Source organism: Camarhynchus parvulus, chromosome 12 (genome assembly GCF_901933205.1).
Source record: "Camarhynchus parvulus chromosome 12, STF_HiC, whole genome shotgun sequence".
In the NCBI taxonomy this organism is placed as follows: domain Eukaryota; kingdom Metazoa; phylum Chordata; class Aves; order Passeriformes; family Thraupidae; genus Camarhynchus; species Camarhynchus parvulus.
The window spans coordinates 6,263,256-6,287,266 of NC_044582.1; the positions used below are offsets into that span (position 1 = coordinate 6,263,256).

The following is a 24,011-nucleotide window of genomic DNA, read 5'->3' on the forward strand; positions in this document are numbered from 1 at the left end:
TCTGGACCCGCTCCAGCCCCTTAAATCTTCTTCTGAGCTGAGGGCCCAGAACCACGCACGGGACCCGCGGTGTGACTCCGCCGGAAGAAAAGGGGAAACGAATCACCCACAGGCAAACTGGGCATCGCGATTCAGGTCCCCACCACAGCCACCTTTCCCCCAGTAGGTGTGGAGGGGCCGTGCCCAGCATCGATAGCTCCTCTCGTGGCGGGCACCAATGAGGCCGCAAGGAGGCGGGCAGCTCCCCCAAAGCAACACATACATCCGGACAAGCCAGCCCCGCCGCTCCCCAACTGGCGCGATGTAAATAGCACCGGCGTTTTTATAGCGGCCCTTCCCGGCAGCCCCCGCGCGTGGCCGCGCCGATTGGCCGCGGGGCGGGCGGGCGCGCGGCCGGGGGGCGGCTCGGGAGCGCGGGGCGCGCGGGGTCCGGGAGCGCGCACGGCCCGCCCCGCCCCGCCCGTTTCCGCCGCCGCCGCCGCTCGCGCTCGGGCCTGTGGAGCAGGAGGCGGCGGGAGCCGGACCAGCGCAGGCCGCAGGTACCGGGGGGCTCTCGGCCGACCGGGGGGCGCGGATGGGAGCGGATCGCCGGTTTCTCTTCTCCTCTCCCCCCTTCCCGCCGCCGTCTCCGGGTGGGGCCCGCCCGCCCCCGCCGGGAGTCCGCGGCCTGCGGGCGGGGGCGGCCGGGCCCGGCCGGGCCTCTCGCCGCCACCGCCGCGCACAAAAGGGGAGGGCTGGCTGGGGTGGCCCCTCCGTGAGTTCCCGGGGCCGGTAACGGGGCCTTTTCCGGGCCGCGGGAGCGGGGAGGGGAGGAAGGGGCGCGGCCCCGAGGCTCTCCCGCGGGAGCCGCCCGCGCCCCGCCCGGCCCCGGTACCGCCGCCCGGCCGTGGGCGGCGCGGGAGGGAGGCGGCGGCGGCGCTGCCCCCGGCCCCGCGGGGTGACACGGGCGGCACCGGGGCTGCCCCGGTGAGTGGCAGCGTTGTGTGACGTCACCAGCGGCGGGGCCGCGCCCCGCCCGGCCCGGGGTCGCAGGCGGGGGTCGCCCCGGGCCCCCCGCGGCACACGGGGCCGCGCCGGGGTGCCTGCGGAAGGGCTGCCAGGGATTTGTGCGCCGTTGAACTTTTATCTTGGGGAGGAATCGGCCTTTGGAGCGAAACTGGAAAGTTTGGGCGGTGTTTTTTCAGTGGGGCGGCTGCAGCAGGCCGGGGAAACGCCGGGGGTGGTTTGACACGACCGGAGCCCCGACAGCCTCACCGGGCTGAGAGCTGCCCGGTGTTAAACGAAATGCTCCATAAACCTTTTCTGCCAGGAAACCCATTCCTTCGGGGGCGAGAGGAACCCCGAGACTACTGTTTGGCTTTTAAAAATAAAACCTAAAAACTTCTCCCAGAGGTCTGGAGAGTTAGTTCTTACAGATCCTCAGGATGAAGTATTGTTCCCAGTCCAATGATACCACATCTACTTCGATATCCCTTTAAGAGGTGTCTGGAACGGGCGTTTGTTTGTTTTTAGTTGCTGCCTCATATCCAGCTTTTGTTTCTCTCCTGGTACAGTTCACCTGTTTGTTGCAGGGAACCCTTCAGGAGCAGCGGTTCCCACCCACCCTTTCTCTGTGTGATACAGTATTTAGAGAAAATTAAACACTAAGCCCTCTATAGGTAATGTTAAGTTTGCTGTTGCCTTTTCCCCCCTCCAGAGCTTAGCCTAAGTGTCAATTCTGCCATCTGTGTGACTTTGAAATGGTGAACTTCTTCCAGAAGCAGAATTCTCTTGATCTTCTTTTTGTCTCAGAAATCTCAAAAGTTAATTTTATGTGCCCTAAATGTTGTTTGTGACTCAAAGTATTAAGTTCTCTGATGGCTTTATTTGCGGATTTTTTCCCAGTATGGAAATATTAAGTCTTTCCCTCCCTGAAAAGATTGTTTGTGAAAATATTTGCTTGCTGTTTAAAGGCTTTTCTGATACATGTGTGCTTTCTTCCTGCCCTCTTCTGGTCTTATCCAGGTCTCCAGCCACACAGCACTGGCATTTCTCATTCAAATGTACAGAGTCTAATTCTGGCACTGATTTGGACCAAGGCTGCAAGTTTAAAAAAAGAAAAACGTTAGCTTTATTTCACTTTAATTAGTTCACTGGAATGTTTAACAGTATATTCAGCATAAATGTTTGACATAAATGTGTATGATTTGTACAATCACCCGTAAATTTGGGTGCTTTGTATTATTTAACACTAGAATACATGGGTTTTCCAAAAATAATTTTTCAAGACATGATTCCACAGTCACACGAGGGGCAAAATAAATTCAGTCACAGCAGAAGTGAGCTGAGCAGCTCTCATGTTGTCCCTCCTCGTTCACCAGGCTCAGGCTCTGGCCGAGTGCCACAGCAGCCAAGCGCCAGAGGCGGGGAGTTCTCTGAGCCAGGAATTGACAGTAAAAACATCCTAAATGATCTTAACTGCCACCAGGATGTAGGGCTGGGGATGGCTCTTCAGATAAGCAAATTCCAAATGAAAACCTTTTGGAGGGGTCTTGGAAGTATCATCATCTTTCCTCATTTTTCTGACAGTAACTCTTGGGTTTTCTGTTTTTTACACTTAATCTTTTTCTCTCAATGTATTTAAGTTGCCCAGAACCCTGTGGGCTCTTCTTCACACCATGTCTGTGTTCTGCTCTCTGCTAGATATTTCTGACCTTGGCTACCTTTTCATTAGCCAAGTGTACCTTCTCAGTTTCTCTAACATTTTATTCCCTGCTGCTGTGGCATCATCAGGTTCTCCACTCAGCCACCATCTTTTACCTTGAATACTAAATCTCATCTCTCTCTTGTTCTGCTCTGTTGCCTTACAAAGTGTCTTTAAATGCAGTTTGAACTAATGTGGAGGAGAAGTGTAATTGGGTGAGTTTGAGGAAGTTAGCATGTTGATAAAGTACAGCAAGTGTGCCCTTGAAATTTTAAATTAATCCATGATGAGCTTGTCCTAGTAAAACACATAATAAGGGTGAAGCTCTAATGGAGAACAGTGCAATGCAAAATAAATGTGCCAAATGACAGTTGACCTTCATTCCATTCCCAGGGTACAGCTATGCACCTGCACACACCTGGGTGCATGATGAAAATCCTCTGCTCCTTGCCTTTTGGTGTAATTCCTCTCCTGCTATAAATAGTGGGTACCTAAATAGAAAGAGGTAGTTGCTTATTACTTTTTGGTAAATCTCAAAAATAAGCAAAAATATCCCAAAATACTGCCTGTGGTACACTGGTTAAGTTACTACTACTTTTACACTACTGTTGGATGTCTGGTGCCTTCTGGTCTTGGTGGGATCTGTTACCACTCCTTCTGAAGAGCGAATAAAGTAACAAAGGCTGATTGGAGTTGGTAGAGTGACACTGCCCTGTCCGTCCTCTCTTTTGTCCTTTTCCTATCACCATATTTTCATTTGGAAAGGACATTTGAGACTATAAAAGTTGAACTAAAATATCTATAGACCACCTTTTAATTAAGATATTTGCCATCCACACAACTAACAACCAGTCCTTCTAAGTGAGTCAGCTAATTAAACTAATCAGAAGAAGGTTTGCTGTCTTTCTCTGACCACCTTTCACGACCAAGGTCCCTTGTAAAACAAACAGATGGAGAGTCACAAGTATACCCAGTAAAATTGGGCAGTACACCAAATATGAGGTTTTGCTTTCCTCAGGCTCTGACAGTTGTGGGTTTTCTGCTTGCTTTTTTATTGTTGTTTTTTAATCAGAAACAGAGCTCAATTCAGTCTCTTTGCACAGTTAATTAGCAGTGTTTTGCAACCATAAATAGTTCTGTCTCACCTGGCCTGAACTGTCACATTTGGAGCAGGTTGCTAGTGTGGATGTGTACAAAGGGATTCCTCCTCCTCATCTTCACAGTTTTGAGGAAGATTGTCTTTGCATGTGTTAGTGATTTGAAAGAACTAGCAGCTGTCCAAGTACCAGTTATCTCTGTTTGCATTCTTCGCTAGCATTTCATTTTTCTTCTATTTTACACCTGGAGATTCTTTATTCTTCACCTCAGGTCTGCCCTGTTGAAATTGTGTGAAGTGAGAAGGCTGTCTCACAGTGGGATCTTGACTGGGTGCTGACCAAGTGAATTGGCTCATTTTTTGAACCTCAGTCCAAGAGCTGTTTGGAAAGGCTGGGTTCCATGTAAACCACAGCAGAACTAGGCTTCTGCGCTTGAAATTGAAAATGTCGTTGGGAGGATTTTAAATTATACTGTGGAATGTTGACAGATGAGAATGAGCATGCAGTTTGGGATAAAGAAAGTATTAGAAATAAGAATACAGCCTTCAGAAAGTTTAAGTCATGAAGTTGACCAGAAAAGTAAATAAGAACGTGAAGTCTGGCAAGTCAAATGAAAAATACAAGGACCTGCTAGAGAGACTCTGAGAAACATCATACTAAAAAAAAATAAAAATTCCAAGTTCATCAGAAACAAGAAAGGTTCGGGATTCTGGAGGGCCAATAGATGGAAAAGTGAAAGAAATATTTGATGATGAATCCATGAGTAGGAATATGACTTATTCCTGTTTCCTGTGGAGGAGTCCAGGAGTCCGAAGAGGTTCCCTGTGCCAGATATTCTCGTTATGGAGAACAGGACTCATTGGAAGATCTGTCTCTGCTTGAATTGTCAGCAAAATAATTTATAGAGCAAAGTAATAAATACAGTTACAAGATGCCAAGACCAGATGGTGCTTGCCCAAGGGTTCCAAAGGAAACTCAGGCCTGAAATGACCGAATTACTAATTACACTGTGTAACTTCTCAATACCTTGAAGCCACAGAAATAGAGGAGGATTTATGTGGTAGCAGTTCTTAAAGATAGTTCAGCAGGATATCACAGTTCAGTGCCTTTTTAAAAAGTAGAAAACAAAAAAAAGCTAACCAGATGGACCAACAACTTAGAGTAGCAGAAAGCCAGTGTGGCTTTTGCAAAGGAAATGGTGCAGCTCATAGCTGCTGGAGGTTTTTAATTACTTGAGAAGCATAAAGAAGGGAAGTTTGGGAGAAGAAGAGGGATCTGTGTTACATCTCTACTGTTCAGCATATTCATAAATGATCTTGTGAGAAAGGTGGTGAGGATGAAGGGAAGAAAAGACCAGAGCTGATTAGGAAGAATTGCAGCTTGCCCTTCTCATACTGAATTACAGGCAGCAAAATGCCAAATGAAATTTGTTCCAGATAAATACAAAGCAGGGGGGTAATCTTAATTTGTTTATGCACTGATGGGGTGAAAGTTAATTATTGCCACTTAGAAGGAAGAGCTTGCCATAATTCTGTGAAAATGGAAGTTTAGTGTTCAACAGTCATCATATGAGTTTGTATGAGGGGCTTTGGGAAAGGAATAAAAACAGGGATAGCATCATGGCTCCTGGTCCTCAACACACTGATTACAGTGGGGTGGCACAGAGAAAGATGGGCTTTGAGATACATTGCAACTGGAAAAGCAAAGATGAGGAGGCTGAAAATAGTGATCAGAGATAAGGAATGGATTCCATACAAGGGATGCTTAAAAATATTTGAACTCCTTAGCTTGGCAAAGACATGACCAAGCAGTCTGGTCTAGATCAAAACTGATGGTGCCTCTCCCTCAGTCTGCCCTGAGACCACAGAGTGCTTTGAATGACAGTGATTTACGTGGCTCCAGAACCAAACAGGTGGAATGACAGCAGAAAACACTGTCAAATGTTGGGCTGTTGGGCATAAAGAATAAAAAGAAATAATGACCCCCAAGCCATCTACTCAGAAAATACACTTGTGGTGATATCAGTGCATTTGCTCCTTTTACTCTGAGATACCTGCAGTGTCAGGCAGTGTTGGGCTTGCTGGTGTTTGATCTGAACCAGTGCAGTTTCAACAGATGTCTTGTGGTGAGAGAAGAGGAGGAAGGAGCACAGGTGAGTGTCAGTTGTGGGTACAAGTGGCTGTCTGGAGAAGTTAGTGTTAGTTTTTATTGTCCATATGTGCTTTACTGCCAGCACCTGAAGACAGAGCCACCACACCCCAGCAGAAGCCTGCCTTGCTCAGCGTGAGGTGCCCCACAGCCCATCTGACATGCAGGAGGTGTCTGGGAGGAGGGGACAGCAAGAAAAAACTGGCTGAAATGCAAAGCTTTTTGCAGATTACACACGCATGGAAATCCACAGATCTACTATAATTACCTCAATATTAAGCCCTAATCTCATTTTGTGCAAAGTAATCTTGGGACTCGGCATTGCATAAGAGAAGTGCTTGTAAGTCGTTGTGCCTGCAGATAGCAAAAATGGAGTCAGTGGGGGCAAATGAGCAAGAATGTTCTGGGGGGTGCAAGGACAGCAACAGCAGCCACAGCTCCTGAGGACAGAATCCTTCTTTCTGCCCCCAAAATCCAAACTTTGCCTTCAGCCTTGGAGAGGGACTTGTCATGGTAGGGGAAGACAAGGGAGAAATGCTCGAATTAGTCTTCTTCCCTGGGTTCTGAAATGGTGTTGATTTACTAATTATGTACCAATAGGGAGGTGAACAGTATAGGGGTGAACTTTGCAGGCAGTTATCAGGAGCACCCTGCTAAGTTTGGTGTTAACAAAACAGGATGCATGTTGACAGTGTTAAGACAGAGTTTTGCTTGCACATATTGCTGGTTTAGTTTTTAAAAAATTGGACTTAAACATGCTTAAAATAGGTCTTTCGGAACCTTCTTTTGCAGTGTTTTTCTCCTTCCAAGTGTTTAATGTGAATTAAATAACCTGGCTTGGAAAGGAAATGAAGGCATCTGTTTTGTTCATGCTTAAAAAAAAGTGCAAGAACGTCCTACAGATGAAATAAGAGAAAAGTAGTAACTGAACATAGAAAATAGAAAACAGAAGCTCAAAATTGTGGAAAGTAACTGAGAGGAAAAAGGAGCTCAAATAACTATGAAATTATGGATCTAAAAAGTAGAAATGTGGTGAGGCCTTGCCATGTGTCCTGCTGGGAGGCCTGCTTGCCTTTGCTTTCAAGCTGCCTCATCCCATTTGCTCTTGTCCTTGTTTCAGGCCCCAGCTTTGCTCAGCTCTCTTTAGGGTTTGAGAGAAGCATCCAGTTGTTTTCTTCTGTGGCTGTGTCTCTTCCAGACTGTCCTTTTTCCAGTTCTGCTGTAGTTGTTCCTCATATGGTCACTGCTGTGTAGTTTAATCATCCGTGTGCCCTGCTCTGAGTCATTTCCAGTTCATTTATAGCCTTTTGACATGGGAGGATCACAGCTGCACACATCAGAAGATGCAGTCATGCGATGGATTCCGACATCATCGTAATGGTTTCTGGTTTGTTCCTTTTCTCCTCGTTCTTAATACTGGAATCTTTAAAACTGTGGCACTTTGGAGTATTGAGCTTTTATTTTAAAGGAATTAACTATATAACTTTTGAATGCTGTCCTTGAGTGGCAGTGATCAGCTCCCAGTCCATCATTTCATATAGAAAGTTGAGTCTGGTTTTTACATTGCATATTACTTCACATTTCTCTCTTTCAAGTTTTATTGCCAAGGCACAGAGCCTGTTAAAGTTCTGAAATCCATCACAGTTAGCCCGTGCCTTTATTGACATCACCAGTAAATTTTGTTGTATAGCTATTTTTCTTCGCTTTTTCAGGTCATTTATGAACGTTGAGCTGTGCAGGTTCCACGGGTGTTTTTCTGAGAGCGCTGAGCATTTCCTTCTGCCTGGTTTCCTATCTTTTGGCACTCATTTATCTATACACAGAGAACTTCCGTGTAATCAGGTATTCTGATTATCTCATTAAGTTAAAAAAAAAAAAAGTTGAATGATATTGCACACCTAATCTGACCAGATTTGGTAATTGACACCTCTGTTTTGATATATATCTTAGCTCTGAAGATCTCTGGCCTGAAAATTGAGGGGGGCAATGTAATTTTTTTTTTCCAGAAAGCTCTTTACATACTGCAGCAGTTTGAGTTTGAAAGAATGCTAATATGCAGTAATAATAAAGAGAAGTAGGACAATCTTAATGATTGTAATCCCATCAGATTTAAGACATCAATCCCAGGTACAATAATGGAATAAGTAACAAAGTGTTCAGGAAAGAATTAAGGCACTGTCACTCAGCCTGGACTGGGGGAAATAGAAACAAGAGGTGTTAATTGTTTTAGTTTGGTTTTTAAGTGCAAGTGTTCATCTTAACCTTCAGTTAGTACTTGACAGTAATTGCATGTCGTTTTCAGTGAGAAAAGAATCCAGAACAAAATCAATATGGTTCATATTAAATTTAGTAGAAAGAGGGCAACTGTGAAAGGCAAGTGGAGGCTCAAGTGAGTCTGTGTGTAGTGAAAACATGAAGGAGTTGGACTCTTGGGCTGTGTTTTTGAGTGGTCACCAGGAAGAAATGCAAAATGCCAGTAATGGGAAATTTGTAGAGGCTGAAGAAGTGAGGAAGTGACTTCATCATAATGCAGAAAATGTAGTTGACTGCTGGAGTGAGGAGCATAGTATGGCATGCTCTGTTACTATTTTAAAGTCAAGATGATCTGCACTTGAATTAATGTACGGGGTGAAATATACTGGGGAATGACCAAGCAGTGGCTTGTTTGCACTTGAAACGCATCTCAGGGTGTGGTTCTCTGATCCTGAGTGAATGGGTTTAAGGCTCCTCTCCTGGAGCGGTGCTGCAGCAGCCCTGGGGCATTTGGAGCTGGGATGGATAATGTGGGATGGTGACACCTCTACCACTTTGTTACTCCTTATGCCACGAATAGACAGGCACTACTGTCAGAGGTGTAAAGGTAATTAAAAAAAAAACAAACAACCAGCTCTGTGTTCTGTGTGTTAGGGTGCTGCAGTCTGGAAAGGCTGTTCTGTGAGCAGCAGGAAGAGGGTGAGCAGAGGTAAATTGTTCACTCCCTTTCCATTTCGGAATTAGGAGGCAGTAAAGAAACTAATAGGGACAATCTTGAATTTGAAGGAAGTGGCTTTAGACAATGTGTAATTAAGTTGTGGGAACTCCCTCCACAGGATGTTGTGTGTGCTGGAAGTTTACATGGGTTCAAAGGGAGTCTGGACAAGCTCATGGAGGAGAAATCTGTTTGAGGTTACCAAATTCATGGGAACCACATCTGACCCAAGAAGCTCCTGAGCTGAAGGCTGGAGAACATGCAGGGAGAAGCTTCTTGTTCATTTTTCCTCTTCTTTAGTGCAAGAATCCAGTCCTGAGTTTATCTGAAATGCTGGGCACTGAGGTGGAGAGACCTAACTCCTAAGTCAATGTCCCCATTTCCATGTGTGTAGACCTGCAGTAGCAGATGGTCTGTGAGTCTCTAGGTGTAAGTTTAGGTACAGAAACAAGTTGGTGCAGTGATCAGTGTCCATGTTGGAGCTGCTTGTGGGACACAGTGCTGGGTGTAAAGGGTTGCACAGGTCGTGTTTTGGGTGTTTTCACAGAAGATAGTTTGTGTGTTCCTGGGAGCACTTGGCAGTGCTGAGGCTCATTCCTGTAAAGCATGGACAGGTGCTCTGTACAGGGAAGGAGAGCAAAGCAAAATGTTTTCAAGCAAATTTATTAGAATCCAAAACAATTTTCTTCTCTGAGGAAGATGAATTGTGTGTTGTCACACAGGATTTTTCCTGAAGAGGAAGGCAAGGGCAAAGGCTGTAATTTCATAGGATGAATCCTACTTTGAGACTTCACATGATATCTCAGATTAGACGTGCTGTGTCTGCATGACACTCAGCACGGATCTAGTGCTGACAGCTGATTCAGGTTTCCTCCAAAACATTGCACTGGCAGCTTTATACTGCATGAGGAACCTCCTGCCCCATCACAGCCATTGCAGAGGCAGCATGAACAACACTCTGTGTCCTTAATGAAGATGCACTGTATGCCCATGTCTATTAAACACCTACTGTGTACTTTTGGATAACTCTTAATGACTGTATAAAATTAATCAGTCATTAAGGGTTCACTGGGGCTGGCAACCAGTGTTGCTAAGACCTAATGCAGTTAAGCTGACCCTGTTCCCAGTTCTGGTGATGTAGTGCAAAGAGGCTTGAGCTGGTTATTTGTGGAGTTAGCTGAGACCTGGGGAGGTTTATTAGCTGGGCCTGAGCACAGCTATGCTGCTCCAGATTTAAAGCTGCCTCTGGAAATGTACAGCTCTATTTGCAAGGCACTTTTGAGTAGTAAAACATGCCAGACTTGAGCCTGGTTGATGTAGGCTGAAAGAACTGTTATCAGAAAGCTGAACACTCAGCTTGCCTTGTCCAAAGACCTTCCCAAAGGACCTGTGTTCAGTGTTTAGTCCCATTGGATACTATGCTGACCTTCTGTGTCAGTTTTTCAATTGTACTTCACTCTTACAACAGAAAAATTCCATTTCTCTCTGGGTTAAATTTAATGTGCAATATCAGTAGCCTGCCCTATGCTTTGCCACCTTTGGAACTTTTTCAAGTGTAGATTTCATAAGTAACCCTCCCCAAAAGCACCAGCAGATCGCTTTTTCTCCCCAACTGCTCCCACATAGTGCTGTAGTTAGAAATAGTCTATTTTGCAGTACTGTCAAACTGCTTTATATACTGGCTGCAGTAAGGAATATAAATATAGCTATTTCTCAAAGGCCTTGTTAGCAACACTTTAAATAATGTGGCTTTTTGGTTTATGAGTGGAAGTGTCTACAGGCAAACTTGCACAGAATGAAGAAAATCTCAACCATTGCAATGGAATGTATTGACCATATTCATGTTTTTAGTGTTTTGATTCTGGTGGCTTGGAATTGAACTGAGGTTCCATGCCAGTAATGCTTGATTTCAGGTTGTTCATGGTGTCAGAAGAGCAGATCACTCTGAGCTCAGTGTGTCTGGCTGTACAGATCAGTTCAGACAATAAATAAGTGGTCACTTGCTGCATGTTTTGGGGTATGTACATCTTCCAGGATCTTTTAGGAACCCTGGAGCAGAAACATGGGTTGTATCTGACTCCTTTATGTGATTGAGTCACGTTTTTCCATAATTTTTTTTCTTACTTTTATTTCAGTCTCAAGGCTGTTGATTTTTCAGTTCGCAGCTTCTCTTAAGAGGTGAATTTGGGTCACAGTTTCTTTTACTTCTCAACTACTGCTATGGAAGAGCAGGGCCATCCTGTGTTGGTTTTGTGGGGGAAAATGGCAAGATAGCACACACAGGCCTACATATGCTGAAGGAAGCTGATTTAAGGTAGCAGGATTAGCATTTCAGCAGCAAGCTGCAGTATTTCTGGTATTTGTTTATATGTGCTTTCACTAATGAGAAGTGAGCAGCAAAAAAGGATTATAGAATGTATAGTTGCTGGCATTCTCCATTGGGACTTCAGTGGAGGAGGAGATTGAGACTCTTGCCTGCTATTGGAGATGTGGGAATCTTGGATTCTGCTCTAGAGGAGTGGTTACATCCTTCTGCTGTTCTCCTCCTGGCCTGTTTGTCTGACCCCTTCCCTGGTCATAGTCTTTGATCCCCTTCACCCACTCAGATGCTCTGTGTTCAGTCTCTTTCTTCACTGTACACAGCTGCTCTAAAATCAGACCTGTTTGCTTTGGGGCTGATCTACTTTGGGCTCCAAACTGCTTTGCTAGTTCTCAGTGTTAATGCCCGACCTTGCTAAATGGCCAGAAGAAAACTGAGAAAAGCCTGCTCATCCCCTCTTGATCCCTGGAGTCTTTGGGGAAAACTCTTTGTTCCTCCACCTCAGACTTGAACAAAGGTGAGTATATTTTAGGAGTAAATGCAGGTACTGAGGCAGAAGGAGCTGAGGGACTCGGACAGAGTCAGTTCTCCCCTGTGGTAGGTAGAGGGCAGGGCCTCACTGGTCAGGGTGGGAGACTTGAGCAGGGTTTCTTCTTCTGGTCCCTCAGCCCAGCTCTTGTTCCTCCTGCTGCCCAGGGCAGGGCTGACTGAATGAAGGGAAATAAAGCAAGTGAGAAGAGTGCCAGGCTGTAATTCACTCAGCAGCAATCTGCTTCAGTGCTGTGTAGAGGAGTCAGCAGCAAGGCAGTCTTTCTAAGATTTCAAAACCTTTACCTTCCAACATTCTGGTTTTAAGGACTTCAGCAAGATTAGGCGGGAAAGAATTTAAAGGATGTTCTCCCCCCATCCCCTGCAGCATCCTTACTGCATGGTGAACTGCTTCTGAACTGCTTCTGCTGAGTTCTTGCTGACATGCAATAATCCAGAATTTTTTTTTTTACAAAATTCTGCATTGTGCAAAGGATCTGCCTCTATAGCATAGCAGGCAACATAAAGTTACTAGTAGTTAATGGTAATTAAAATTAAATATAGTTGTGATACCTATGTGATGGTAAAGGGCTGTTTCTTCCATCACTTAGTTTCTCCAGGATGAGATCCAGAGTGAGATAGACAAACCTGGCATGTTTGTTGTCAGCCTATCCAACTTCATAATGTCAACAGTGTCCACAATCCTCACTCATGCTGTGTGGCCTTGGGACCTGCCAGAGAGGTGGCACTAGAAAAGTTGTTCCTTGGAAAAATAAATAGCTTGCTGAAGAGGCAAATACCCTTGCAGTAAAGAGTAATACTTGGGGGGGAGTATGTTTAAAACATGGGAAAAAATATTTTCCCCATTTCTAATTCTTCTGGAGTATTTGGTGGATTCCCTTAACAAGCAGGGCTTTATGCTGCAGGAGTCTTGGAGCCTCACTGCACTTAGAAACAGCAGCCTCCTGTAACAAGGATATTAGTGTGGCAACTCTGCAAACAGGAGCTCCTTGTGTTGTAACCTCCTGTGATGTTAGTGGGATTGAGCAAATGATGTCTAAAGCTCCTGTAATACCTGTGAAAGACACTGGCTGAGACTGGGGAAATGTCATAATTGAATCTCTTCCATTCAGATGAGTCACTTGAGTCATGTTGTGAGAGTTTCCACTTTGAATCTAGCAAACTAGCTGGTTTTGAGAATCCTGTAAATGCAAAGGAGGAGGGAAGAGTGGTTTATTTAAGAGTAGGAAAAATTGCAGATCTCTTGCCTTGCTGCAGAAGACAGCACAGATTCTCCTAGAAGATCACTGCGGCCGTTCTGCTACACTAATTGGGATAAATTATTTCTTGCTCAATGTTCTGTGTGCATCATCAGTGATGCAGTCCCAGCAGCTTTCTGGGTTTATTGGACTCTCCCTGCTCTGTGTGTTGTGTGAAAGGATAAATGTACTTTCATTCAGTTACAGGAGGCAGTAGTAGCTTGGGTTTGGTCTGTTTGTTACACCCTCTCAGGCAGCTCATAGAGGTTTTTTAGCACTGGTGAAAAGCTGTGCTGCAGCAAATAGTAAATTGTATGTAATATGCATCTTAAATTAAACTCTTTAGGCCAATAAAGTGCTTTGATTCCCACATGCTGCTGGTAGAAATTTGATGTATTTCCATGTTTCGGAATACTTGATGAAGAAAACCAGAGCATGTCAGAGTGCACCAGAAAGACCCAGCTGCTGTGAATGCTGTTAGTGTTGTCCTTGCTGCACGCACCACTAAGATGCAGCTCCATTCTAACAATCCATTTTTTCTCTATTGTGCTACCAAGATGTTGTTTTTCTGAATCTTTGCCAGACCTGACAACTCCTTACAGCTGTCCACTGGAGAGGAGTGTATTTATTTTAGCTAAAAATAACTAGCTGAAATATGCTGATCTGTACACTGAATCCTCTAAATCAGGAAATTCAGGGAATTCCTAAATTAGAAAGTGTTGGATTGAGGTTGGATGAGGCTTTGAGCAACCTGGTCTAGTGAAAGGTGTCCCTGCCTGTGCCAGGGGTTGGAATTACATGATCTTGGAAGTTCCTTCCAACCCAAACCATTCTATGGTTCATTGATAATAAGTAGAAAGAAGTGGTTGTGATGTTTGGTGACTTCCTTCCGAGGTGGGTGGAGGTGTCTGTCTGTGATCAGAGCTGGCATCCTGAGGTGTTTATGTCTACCCAGCATTTATAATCTGGGCTGCTTCTGAAAATTGGAGATTTTAAGTGGTGATCTTTGCCTCCTGAATTGAATTTTATACAACACACTTGTTCTAGAAGGAATTGTTTTGTGGTAATGCTGTGGAAGGTGAAACTAAAGGTAAAAATATGAGGATGCCATGGGTCACCAAAAAATGATAATGTGGTTAAGGCTTTTTGTGATGGTCCAGAAGGAACCTCTAGAAGCTGATGTGGTGGGAATTTTAATTCCCTAGATTTTGAATGTACTAGATGGAGGGGACTGTTGGGCAGGTTTGATCTGTCCTGGTGATGGTCCTGCACAGAACTGTGAGCTGGAGAGCCTCATGGGGCAGGTCCTGAGCAATGGGAAGGAAGTGGTTGAGCAGACACTGCTGAAGGGCATCTTGGGTCCAAATGATGTCAACACATCTCAGGAAGCATTCAGGCAGGGAGTTTCATTATAGGCTTTTCTCAGGAAAAAGATACTGAGGAGATAAAATAAAGCTCCTGAAATAATTTTGATATATCTATCCATAAATTTTTCAAGCTTTTTTGGGGAAGGATTTGTAGAAAGATCTACATTAAATAATGGGTTTGTGGGGTTTTTTTACACAGTTGTAGTTTCCTTGTAGACCTTAAGCATAGGTATGTAGAAGGCCAAAGCATAAAATTTAACTGGCAAGGAATACTTAAAAAATAATCTGAGTGATGGAAGTATTTAGAAGAAGATAGAGTTGATGTGATACTCTATTGAAAAATAGTTATCTGTAGGTGATGCCAAAAGGTCACCTACCCTGGGTGATACTGCAGGGAACTCAAGGCAGTCCCAGCCACCAGCACAGGAGGGAGAAGGAGGGAGGATGGCAGGGAAGGACAGGTTATGTCAGCCACCCACTGTGTCTCCAGGCTGGTTTCATCAATGGCCTGGATAATTATCTGGAAATCACTGCTATTAAACTTGCATCCAACAGACCGTGATTAAACTGAAGGACAGAGCTAGAACCTGAAGGTAGAATAAACAATCAGTCACTATAAGGACAAATAAGTGTGGCAGTGGATACTCAGCTGTGTGAAGAGAGAACTACTCACTGTGGAGACATCAGAATGAAAAAAAGTCTGTGAGCTATCAGGGATTAAAAGCTGAGTGTATCAACAGTGTTGATACAGTCTTCAGGAGAGGGGAAGAAGAAAGAAGAAGACACAATTCCAGATTGGTGTTTAAGCAGGGTATCCCAGAAGATCAATGAAATTAATCCTTCAGCTCTGGGCACTCTTCACAGAGCCCTAGGAGAAATACTGCATCCAGCTTTTGGGCTCCATCTACACTTGGGTAAATTTGTGCCAGTTGGACTCTGCCCAGAAGGGAGCAATGGGAAAGTATAGGAAATATGATTTACAGACAAGGCTTGAATAAACTGGCATTGTTTTGCCTGAAGAGAAGACTAAATGAAGGCATGTAGTCTCAACTGCACTGGGGAAAGGGAATAATCAATTTCCTTATGGCCACAAAAACCAGCATAAACAGTAATGGGCTTATATTACATCAAAGAAGGGCGAGGGTACACACTGAGGGACATTTTCTCATTGTAAATGTTGTGGAGCACATGAGTGGATTACTTCAGAGGTTTTGAAGGACTTGAAGGGCAGATTAGCCAAAACTGACATTAAATAGAAGTTACAAGTAGTTGATCTTGAGTTGGTACAGAGGACAGATAATTTCCAGTTCTGTAAAATTCAAATACTACCATTGCTAGAAAGGATTCAAAATCATCTCAAACAATGCAAAGAAAACTTTTGTAAGGCTTGGCTCATTTAAAACCTTCCACAAATGTAAAAATTACCCCAAGTCCCTAAGCTAAATAATATTAACTTGTGTACATATATATTTGCAAGGTAAAAGAAACTCACTTTAGACATGGAATTGGATCACTTGAGCAGTGGTGTCTGACAAGGCTGTCCTTGACTCTTGCTGCTTGGTGGGTTGAAGTGGTACCTGGAACATTCTCTGTGCCTGGAGCAGAAGTACAGAATTTCTGTAATATCCAGTGCTTCCTCACCACCTAACAGTACCAAAGTTTGCTTTTAGATGGTAGTTTTACCTTTTTACTTGATTTCATGAGGCAAGAGAAGAGGTGAAAAGGATACAAAGTTTTTGCTGTGTCCTTTAAATCTCTCCTGTGCTTCTTTGAGGCCTTCTCCCCTTGCCAGCAGTCCTGGTCATCCTCATAGAACTTTTTTCTGAGTTTGTCATGGCAAAGTGAACTCACAGGGTGCTCCCTCTGTGCTGTTTTGGTCATGCAGTCATAGGTATTGTGGTGAGGTTGCTGTTTGCTCCATCTCCAGGAAGCTTCATGGGATGACTAAGCGGCTTCCCCCGGAGTGCCTTTGTGTTCTGGAGAGGAAAGTCCTTATGGGTCTGTCCTCACTGCACTCTGCTGTAGGCAGGTCACTCCCTGAATCCCTGGCTTCTCCCTGCAGCAGTCACAAATAAACACCTGGAGAAAAGAGAGGGCAGGCACATACACAGTGCTGGTTTGTTTGCTTTGCCAGATCCAAAACAACCATCTCCTTCGGCCCCACCCTGACTCCAGGCTTTCCTTAAAGCTTTCCAAGCTTTTGTACTGTCTTTTTGAGGCCAGAGTTGCTCATGAGCAGGACATGGATTTCTATGGTCCTGATACAGACCAATCAATTAATCATTGATCAGTTCATTGCACAGCAGAGATCTGCATGGAATACCACGGGGGTCTCCACTTCTGAGTACCCCCTTCTCTTACTGCCAGCTGACAGCAGGCTCTGTTAACCTGGGAGCAGGTTAATGTCCAGGAAAGTGGCTTGAGGAGTGAGATGTATCCTGCCAAAATCCTTTGCAGAGTGGTGGTTGTGATCTGAGGAACTGGTTGAGATCCTTCTCTTGGTGCTCTGAGGTGGCAGCGGGTGCTCCTCAGTGCAGCTGACTGGCACTTTGTAGTTAACACAGCTCAGTGTGATAAGAAAATGTTACTGCCCTTCAATGGAAGCATCTTGGATTTGATTACCTGGAATCCACTTCTGAGAGGGTACCCTGGGACACTGCTGCTCACTCCCTCAATGTCTCTGGGTGCTGCCATCTCAGCCTTTAGGACAGATCAATAAATGCTAAACCAGGCCCATCTCCTCTCCTTTCTATCATCTAGTGGGCTCACTGGTGTGTTGATAAGTGCTGGGGAGTGTTTTTTCTTAAAAGGATGGAAATCTGAACTTACCAAGTCCAGATATGTCTGTCTCTCTAATGGAACATGTAAAATCAATTTAAAAGGTCTTATTAATTGAAGACTTGGTGATTATTAATTATTAGCATCTCGGTTAAAAGCTGTAACAGTTGAATTAACAAGTCATTGTTTTGTTTTTCAGCTATGGCAGCCATTCGAAAAAAGCTGGTTATAGTGGGAGATGGTGCCTGTGGAAAGACCTGTCTGCTGATTGTATTTAGCAAAGACCAGTTCCCTGAAGTGTATGTTCCCACTGTCTTTGAAAATTACGTAGCAGATATTGAAGTGGATGGAAAGCAGGTATGTGAACCCTTCTCTAAGAGCCAGAATGAACTGGTGTTTGTTCAGAATAGCATGGTCATCTTCACACCTACTTCATAGTCAAAAATATATTTACAATATAAGCACTAGCCACATATTAAGGATGTTCCTGTGGAAAAAAATACTGGCCTTGCTAGAACATGCTCATATCCAGTGTCTGTCTAACAAGGTGCTTCTAACTGTACACCAGCTGAGGTTCTAAAAGCCATGCAGTCAGTCTGAGGAGAATGTTGCAGCAGGTGGGAGGGGATGGAGCAGTGCAAAGATGCTGAGGGCATTGGGGCTCCTGGCCTTTGGAACAGAGTCCCTGTTCTAATAGGTACCTGATATTGTAATTAACAAAGACTAATTCCTGGAGAGGTTTTTTTTTATACCTGCTCCTGGCAACATACATCATGCTTCTGAGAACAGATGACAGGTTAAGAGGGTTGATTTATGTAGTGTACATCAGCATCACCTGTCCTGTTTGTCTGAAGGAACACAATTCTTAGCACCCAAGTGTAGCCACAGCTCACTAAGCTTCATCTTCAGTTTGTACTTCAGTAAACTAATAAAATATTTCATTTTAGTTTTAAATATTTTGAAAATCAGATTTTAATCAGTGGAACCTCTCGAGTCCTTTGTTTACCATACAGGAGACATGTCAGACCTGCTCCAGGGGGCAGCTGTAGGTGCTGATCCCTGGGTAGGTTGTCTTCTGCACTTCTGTCAGCAGGGTGCTGGGTGATGTGCAAAATTGTCCCTTTCCAGGATGCTCCAGAAGCACACAAAGTAAGAGCTTTGCACCTTAAAAGCTCAGCTATTGACAAACCCTCTCAGGCAGGTACAGCCTGTGTCTCTGTGGGTGCTGTAACCACACAGAGCTGACTGCCATGGGACTGAGGCATGTGGCAGGTTTTGGTGCTGATGGTGCTGAGCTTCCCTGTTTTGTCCCTGTGGGACATTGCCTTGGCTCTGGGCATGTACAGCCAGGACATTTTTCTGTCCATTCCAGTTCAGATGCAGTGACTGTCAATCCTGACTGGAGAAAAAGAAGTTTTTGAGCTAGTTTTGGACTTTATGTTAAATTTGATTTTCTGGTGTTGCAGGGATGGGTTATTTATGGATTTAGTGATGATAGTTCTTGCTATTTGAATCTAAAAAGAGTTTTCCTCTCCCATAATGTGAATCAGTAAAAGAAAATTTACTTTTAGACTAATATTAGGACACGCTTTTTCCCCAAGTGACAGGTTCTACAGTTTCTATATTGTATTTTAGACTCTAAGGACTATTGTTTGAAATATGTATGATATTCATTTCTCTGTCTCATCACCAAGTGTAACTTCCTCATTCCTTTCTGCCTGAATCTCTGCATCTCTGAATAAGAGAATAGGGAGTCATGCCCTATCAGCTAGATGCAGCCAGTAGCTAAAGGAAAATAGCATCAACAGCTTGAGCAGTATCAGCTGATTTTATTTTTGTAACTAGAGGATATATTTTACCTAAGCTCTTGATCTTTAGAAAATGTGATTACAAAAGTTTGTAGGAGAGCAGTGCTTAAGCCTCTTCTGTTTGACAGCCTCTCACCTCTTGTCTTCGTAGAAAAGCATTACCAGAAATGTCCAGAAGTCATACGAAGACAAAGAGGTGATGGTAGGAGATATGGTGTTTTAGGAGCTGATTCTAGTGTCATAGACATCTCTTTAAAAATATCAACATTTGCCACAGAATTCACATTTGCAGCTGCAGAGGTGACTCTGAGAGGAGGAGTATTTCTGACTGAAGGACAGAAGATTATTTTTGTCTATGTGCAACTCAAAGCTTTGTCTCTTCACAGTTTAAACAGACAGTTGCATTGCACATGCAGGCTCATGTTTGGGTTCCAGTTCTGCCCATCTGTCTTCATCTGAGCTGCTGTGGACTTTTTTCCTGGAATTTTTGAATGCAAGGGTTTCAAGAAGTCACCCACTCCATTGTGAAGGCAGACTCATCAGAGAATCTTAAGCAAGAGTATATGTACCTAAAGAGCTTGATTATAGTTTTTAAAGTCCTTTGCTTTAAATGTTGGTTAGTCCTTTTACAGTTTTAAACAATCCTATTGGGGTGTTCTCACCTAGCTCCAGCAAAAGTAGAAAAATTGAGAACATTAAGTACTTTACTTCTTAGTGACAAGAAGCTTTACACACAAATCAGTTTTGTTAAATTTGTGCACAAATAAGTACAATCTTGACATTTCTTAGTCACTAAATGTTCCAGCTGTAAACCCATTGAAAATGTGCATAATCCTAAAAAGCATATTCTTAGTCCACTTTCACTGAAAACTGGTATTTCTGGGATGGTTGTCAGAGAGTTCCCAGCCCTTTGGAGCTGATTCCTTTCGATTCTTCTGTCTTGCTTTCCTGCTGGTAGCTTTTATGTCCTTTTAGAGAATAGACAGTGGTCATAGGTATAAAGAAAATACTCATAAGCAGCAATAAGTTGATTTTTTGGAGTTACAGAATGTAAAATTCCTAATAGTTCTCCTGGCAAAGGAGAACTTGTAGTCTCCTCCTTTTGAGTGGTATTGACTGAAATATTTTATTCACTCCTGTTGTGTACCTGGCTTCTGAATCAGAACTTCCCTGGTGATCTGACTAACCCCTTATCTTAATTTTGCAGGTTGAGTTGGCTTTGTGGGATACAGCAGGACAGGAAGACTACGATCGACTTAGACCGCTTTCTTATCCAGATACTGATGTTATACTTATGTGTTTTTCAATTGATAGTCCTGATAGTTTAGGTAAGTAGACCTCTAACTGAATCAGAACCACTTCTCTATATCAATATATTCCCCTTGGAAATTGCACTTAGAATGTATTTTCCCTTGGGAGTTTTCCTAGTTTCAGAATTGTTGCTGCTTTGAGTGTGTAGTTTTCAGACATTAGGGAATTCTGCAGCAACACTGAGAGCTGCAGCAGCTCTCTGTGTTTGCCCAGATTGTAAAAATTCTCTTCCCTCTCCTCCCTTCCTGCTCACCAGTATTTGGATGATGCCAGGGTCCCTGGGAGCAGTGAACTGCCAGGCAGCTTTTTAGGTGTGCAGCATCTAAGAGGCCAGCACACCTGAGCACTCCAGGTGCAGCTGCAGAATTGGTATTTTGGCTGTAGTGCAAAAACTGGCTTCAAAACTCTTGTCTAAGTTGTTCCTTCAAGCAAGAAAATATGCCATATTACATAATAGTGAATGTCTCTTCAAAAGCTGAATGGAATTTCATGAAGATAAAAAGTGGTTATGCAGCCTGCAGGTACATCCACTGGTGAATCTTAAATGTCTAAGAGCTTATGAAAGCACAGACAGATGTTTTAGGCTGTTCAGCACTTCCTGCTATACAGAACTTGTCAAGGTTTTGCTTTCAAAAAACCCCCAAGTCCTTCTTTCACTAAAAAACTAAAGTCACATAGGGATGTGAGGAGGAGGTTGCTTGTATATGAGAACAAATTCATTTGCTGCATGTAGGGAGAAATAGCAGATTGAAAATTACTTACCCCAAATCTTTGTTTCTGTGTATCTGTAATTAGTGTGTTGAACAGTTCTGCTGCAGTAAGGGGAGAGCTGAGAGGGGTTGTTTTGTGTTGCTTTAGGAAAAGAAGTGAGGTTAAAACTTACACTTCATTATTGTGCCCACCTCTAGCTTCTGGAGATAAATAAAATGTTTCTCTTGAAGCAAAATATTCCATAACTTTCCAGTCCAAAAATCTGCATGCTGTTCTTCAAAGTCTCTTGTGCTAGCCCTTGTCAGGTAGCTGCTGAGAGAAGCCAAAATATTACATGTGTTTCAGCCTTCAAATTACCACAGACAGGCTTGTCTCTTTTGGTAACACCAGAACAGGTCTATCTGCTTCCTTATGAAGAGCAGAAAAAAGGGCATCAGTGTGGATTATCAAGTTACAATGACTCAGGCAGTGTGTAAAAGCTTTAAAATAAAACTCTCCCCAGAAGTGGGGTTTTGTACAGTCATGTCTCTATTTATTTTCTTCAGAAAACATCCCAGAGAAGTGGACCCCGGAGGTGAAGCATTTCTGCCCCAACGTGCCTATCATCTTGGTAGGAAACAAGAAGGACCTGAGGAATGACGAGCACACAAGACGAGAGCTGGCCAAAATGAAGCAGGCAGGTTCCTCCCAGAGCCTTACAATAAATGGTGTATTACACAGAAGTGTGTGGTGGTTGAAGCTGAGCATTAAACAGGCACCCACATCATGGCTCCTGGTTTCTGTGGGCTGTCTGAGCAACACCTATATACAAAGACTGAGGCATTGATTTGGGGATTTGTTCATAGGCTTTTTTACAGTGGTAGCAAAGAATTGCATAAATGCTTCATCAGAAATAGGCGATCGCTTGTTTCAAAAAGCTTTTCTTGCAGCTTTCAAGCTCAGAGATATCAGAAAACTGATTTTGTCCTCTGGCATTGGATTTTTAACTAACCAGTTCATTATGTATGCTTAATCCAGAAATTCCTTTGCATTTGTTGGGAAACTGGGTGGGAAGGGGAGGAGCAGTGTGGCTTTGGGCTGTTCTCACCTGCTGGTTTTGTGCTGTTGCAGGAGCCTGTCAAACCCGAGGAAGGCCGGGACATGGCAAACCGCATTGGTGCATTCGGGTACATGGAGTGTTCGGCAAAGACCAAAGACGGTGTCAGGGAGGTGTTTGAAATGGCCACTAGAGCTGCTTTGCAAGCCCGGCGTGGCAAGAAAAAGTCCGGGTGCCTTCTCTTATAAAGCGTGGCCAGAGGAAGATGGCCAAAGCAGCACCCTGCACTTGAGTAATTTTGAAGTGCTGTTTATTAATCTTAGTGTATGATTACTGGCCTTTTTCATTATCTATAATTTACTTAAGAGATTTAAAAATCGAGTCATCTTGCTACCAGTATTTAGAAGCCAACCATGATTTTTATAACAATCTGCATCAAATTCATCTGTGCACCCAAGGTTAACCTCAACATTCCTCTAACAAACCTTTTCTGCACTCACAGGATATGCCAGGCGCTAATTGAAGACAATTCTCTATCTTCTTTCTTGTCTCTATAAAGAGAAAAAGCTGTCAGCAGAGGATTGGTCTGTAACTACTTTATAACTAACGTCCTATTCTAATTGAGTACAACCGTTACATGGCTGTATGGAATCAAGAGTAGCTTCAGTGCTATCACATTTAGGAAGATCTGATTTTCATGGCTTGGTGTAAAACATTAATTTGAAAATGTGATCACTCTGAAATGACCAAGTCCCATTCAGCTAAGGAAAAGTGAGGGTTCTGTGGTTTCATGTTAGTTACCTTTTAGTTACTGTGTAATTAGTGCCAGTTTAAATGTATGTTACCAAAAATAAATCTATTTACCCCAGCTTAGATGTAGTATTTTTTGTATAATTGGATTTCCTAATACTGTTACTTGTAACCTCTGCGTTAAGGTGTTCTGGGTTTTTTAAGAAACTGTATTTGAAAATAAAGTCCGGTGGAAAGCAGCTGATCCTCTTCCCCTGTTCATTTGTAAGAGTCTGACCCATTTGAATGATATGAGTGGTCTGCACACCCAGGAGGAGTTTTTTCCATAATGTGCTGTAGGATGAGAAAAGACAGCCTGCTCACACTCAAAGCTTCTGAACTGTTCAGTTGCCTTAAATTCATTGCTGGACCCAGTTTCAAAACTTAAAAAAAAAAGAAACTTTTTGTGTAAGTTTGGTTACCATGTAGTGATCAGACTCCTAACCTGTGAACTTCTTGCTGTTCTGCAGCCAACTAAACTCTTTCTGTATTTTCATTTTTCCAAGAACTAATAGAATAAAGGCAGTTTTCTAAGCTCCCTGTATCCTGGTGTCTGTATTCCTCACTCTGGGTTTTTGTCCCAGCATTTGACAGCCTGAATTAGAAATAGCATTTTTGATAAAGCTGAGAGAGAATTCGCTGAGCAGTTGCAAGTGCTTTAATACTTATTTTTATTTCCCAGCAAGGGACACCCATCTGCTGCTTGTGGTGCTTTCCAAACGCTGCAGCAGAGAGCCGAGTTGCAGTATCTCACCTGGCCCCCACAGTGAGCAGCAAAGCTTCCCAGGAGCATTTGATACCAGCAAGATGACAGTGCATCACTTGAGTTGGATTTGTCAGTCCTGAGCCTGGGACTAGAGGAGCAGGAGGAGGCTGTGCAAGAGGAAGGGAGGAGCAGATGCAGTGTTGCTGTGGGAGCATGTGATGGTTTGCAGCAGCTGGGCTGCACTGGAGCAGTGGCAGAGGTTGCATGAGGCAGGGTGTTTGCCATGGCATTGCATGAAGGGAGGCCTTCAAGCCCTGCAGCACGGGCTGGGCTCAAGGTGTGGGCCCTGTGCTGCACCCATGCTGGAGAGAGGATTGTGCTGCTCCTGGGGAGGAAAGGCCAGGGAACAGCAGTGGGCATCTCTGTGCTCACACTGGTGTGAACAGCAGTGGGCATCTCTGTGCTCACACTGGTGTGAACAGCAGTGGGATCCGGCTCACAC

General features: G+C 43.9%; 1 protein-coding gene across 2 annotated transcripts; it reads left to right on the forward strand.

Annotated features, from left to right (window-relative positions):
- The first annotated feature begins 418 nt into the window (after positions 1 to 418).
- RHOA (ras homolog family member A) lies at positions 419 to 23,347 on the forward strand. 2 transcript variants are annotated; one of them, XM_030956481.1, is made up of 6 exons: positions 427 to 539; positions 7,641 to 7,770; positions 17,348 to 17,505; positions 20,164 to 20,284; positions 21,524 to 21,654; positions 22,089 to 23,347. In XM_030956481.1, exons 3-6 carry the CDS (start codon positions 17,350 to 17,352, stop codon positions 22,260 to 22,262), a joined length of 582 nt encoding a protein of 193 aa, XP_030812341.1. In that variant the 5' UTR covers positions 427 to 539; positions 7,641 to 7,770; positions 17,348 to 17,349; the 3' UTR covers positions 22,263 to 23,347. The 2 variants fall into 2 exon arrangements, with proteins under 2 accessions (XP_030812340.1, XP_030812341.1); XM_030956480.1 differs by lacking the exon at positions 7,641 to 7,770 and having other exon boundaries at positions 419 to 539.
- The last annotated feature ends 664 nt before the right edge of the window (positions 23,348 to 24,011 follow it).

Bases quoted from the DNA above. Each gene is read 5' to 3' on its own strand.
- RHOA (XM_030956480.1), top strand. From the start codon at position 17,350: ATGGCAGCCATTCGAAAAAAGCTGGTTATAGTGGGAGATGGTGCCTGT. The intron at 20,285-21,523 runs GTAAGTAGACCT...TATTTTCTTCAG, and splicing joins TGATAGTCCTGATAGTTTAG to AAAACATCCCAGAGAAGTGG. The intron at 21,655-22,088 runs GCAGGTTCCTCC...GTGCTGTTGCAG, and splicing joins AGCTGGCCAAAATGAAGCAG to GAGCCTGTCAAACCCGAGGA.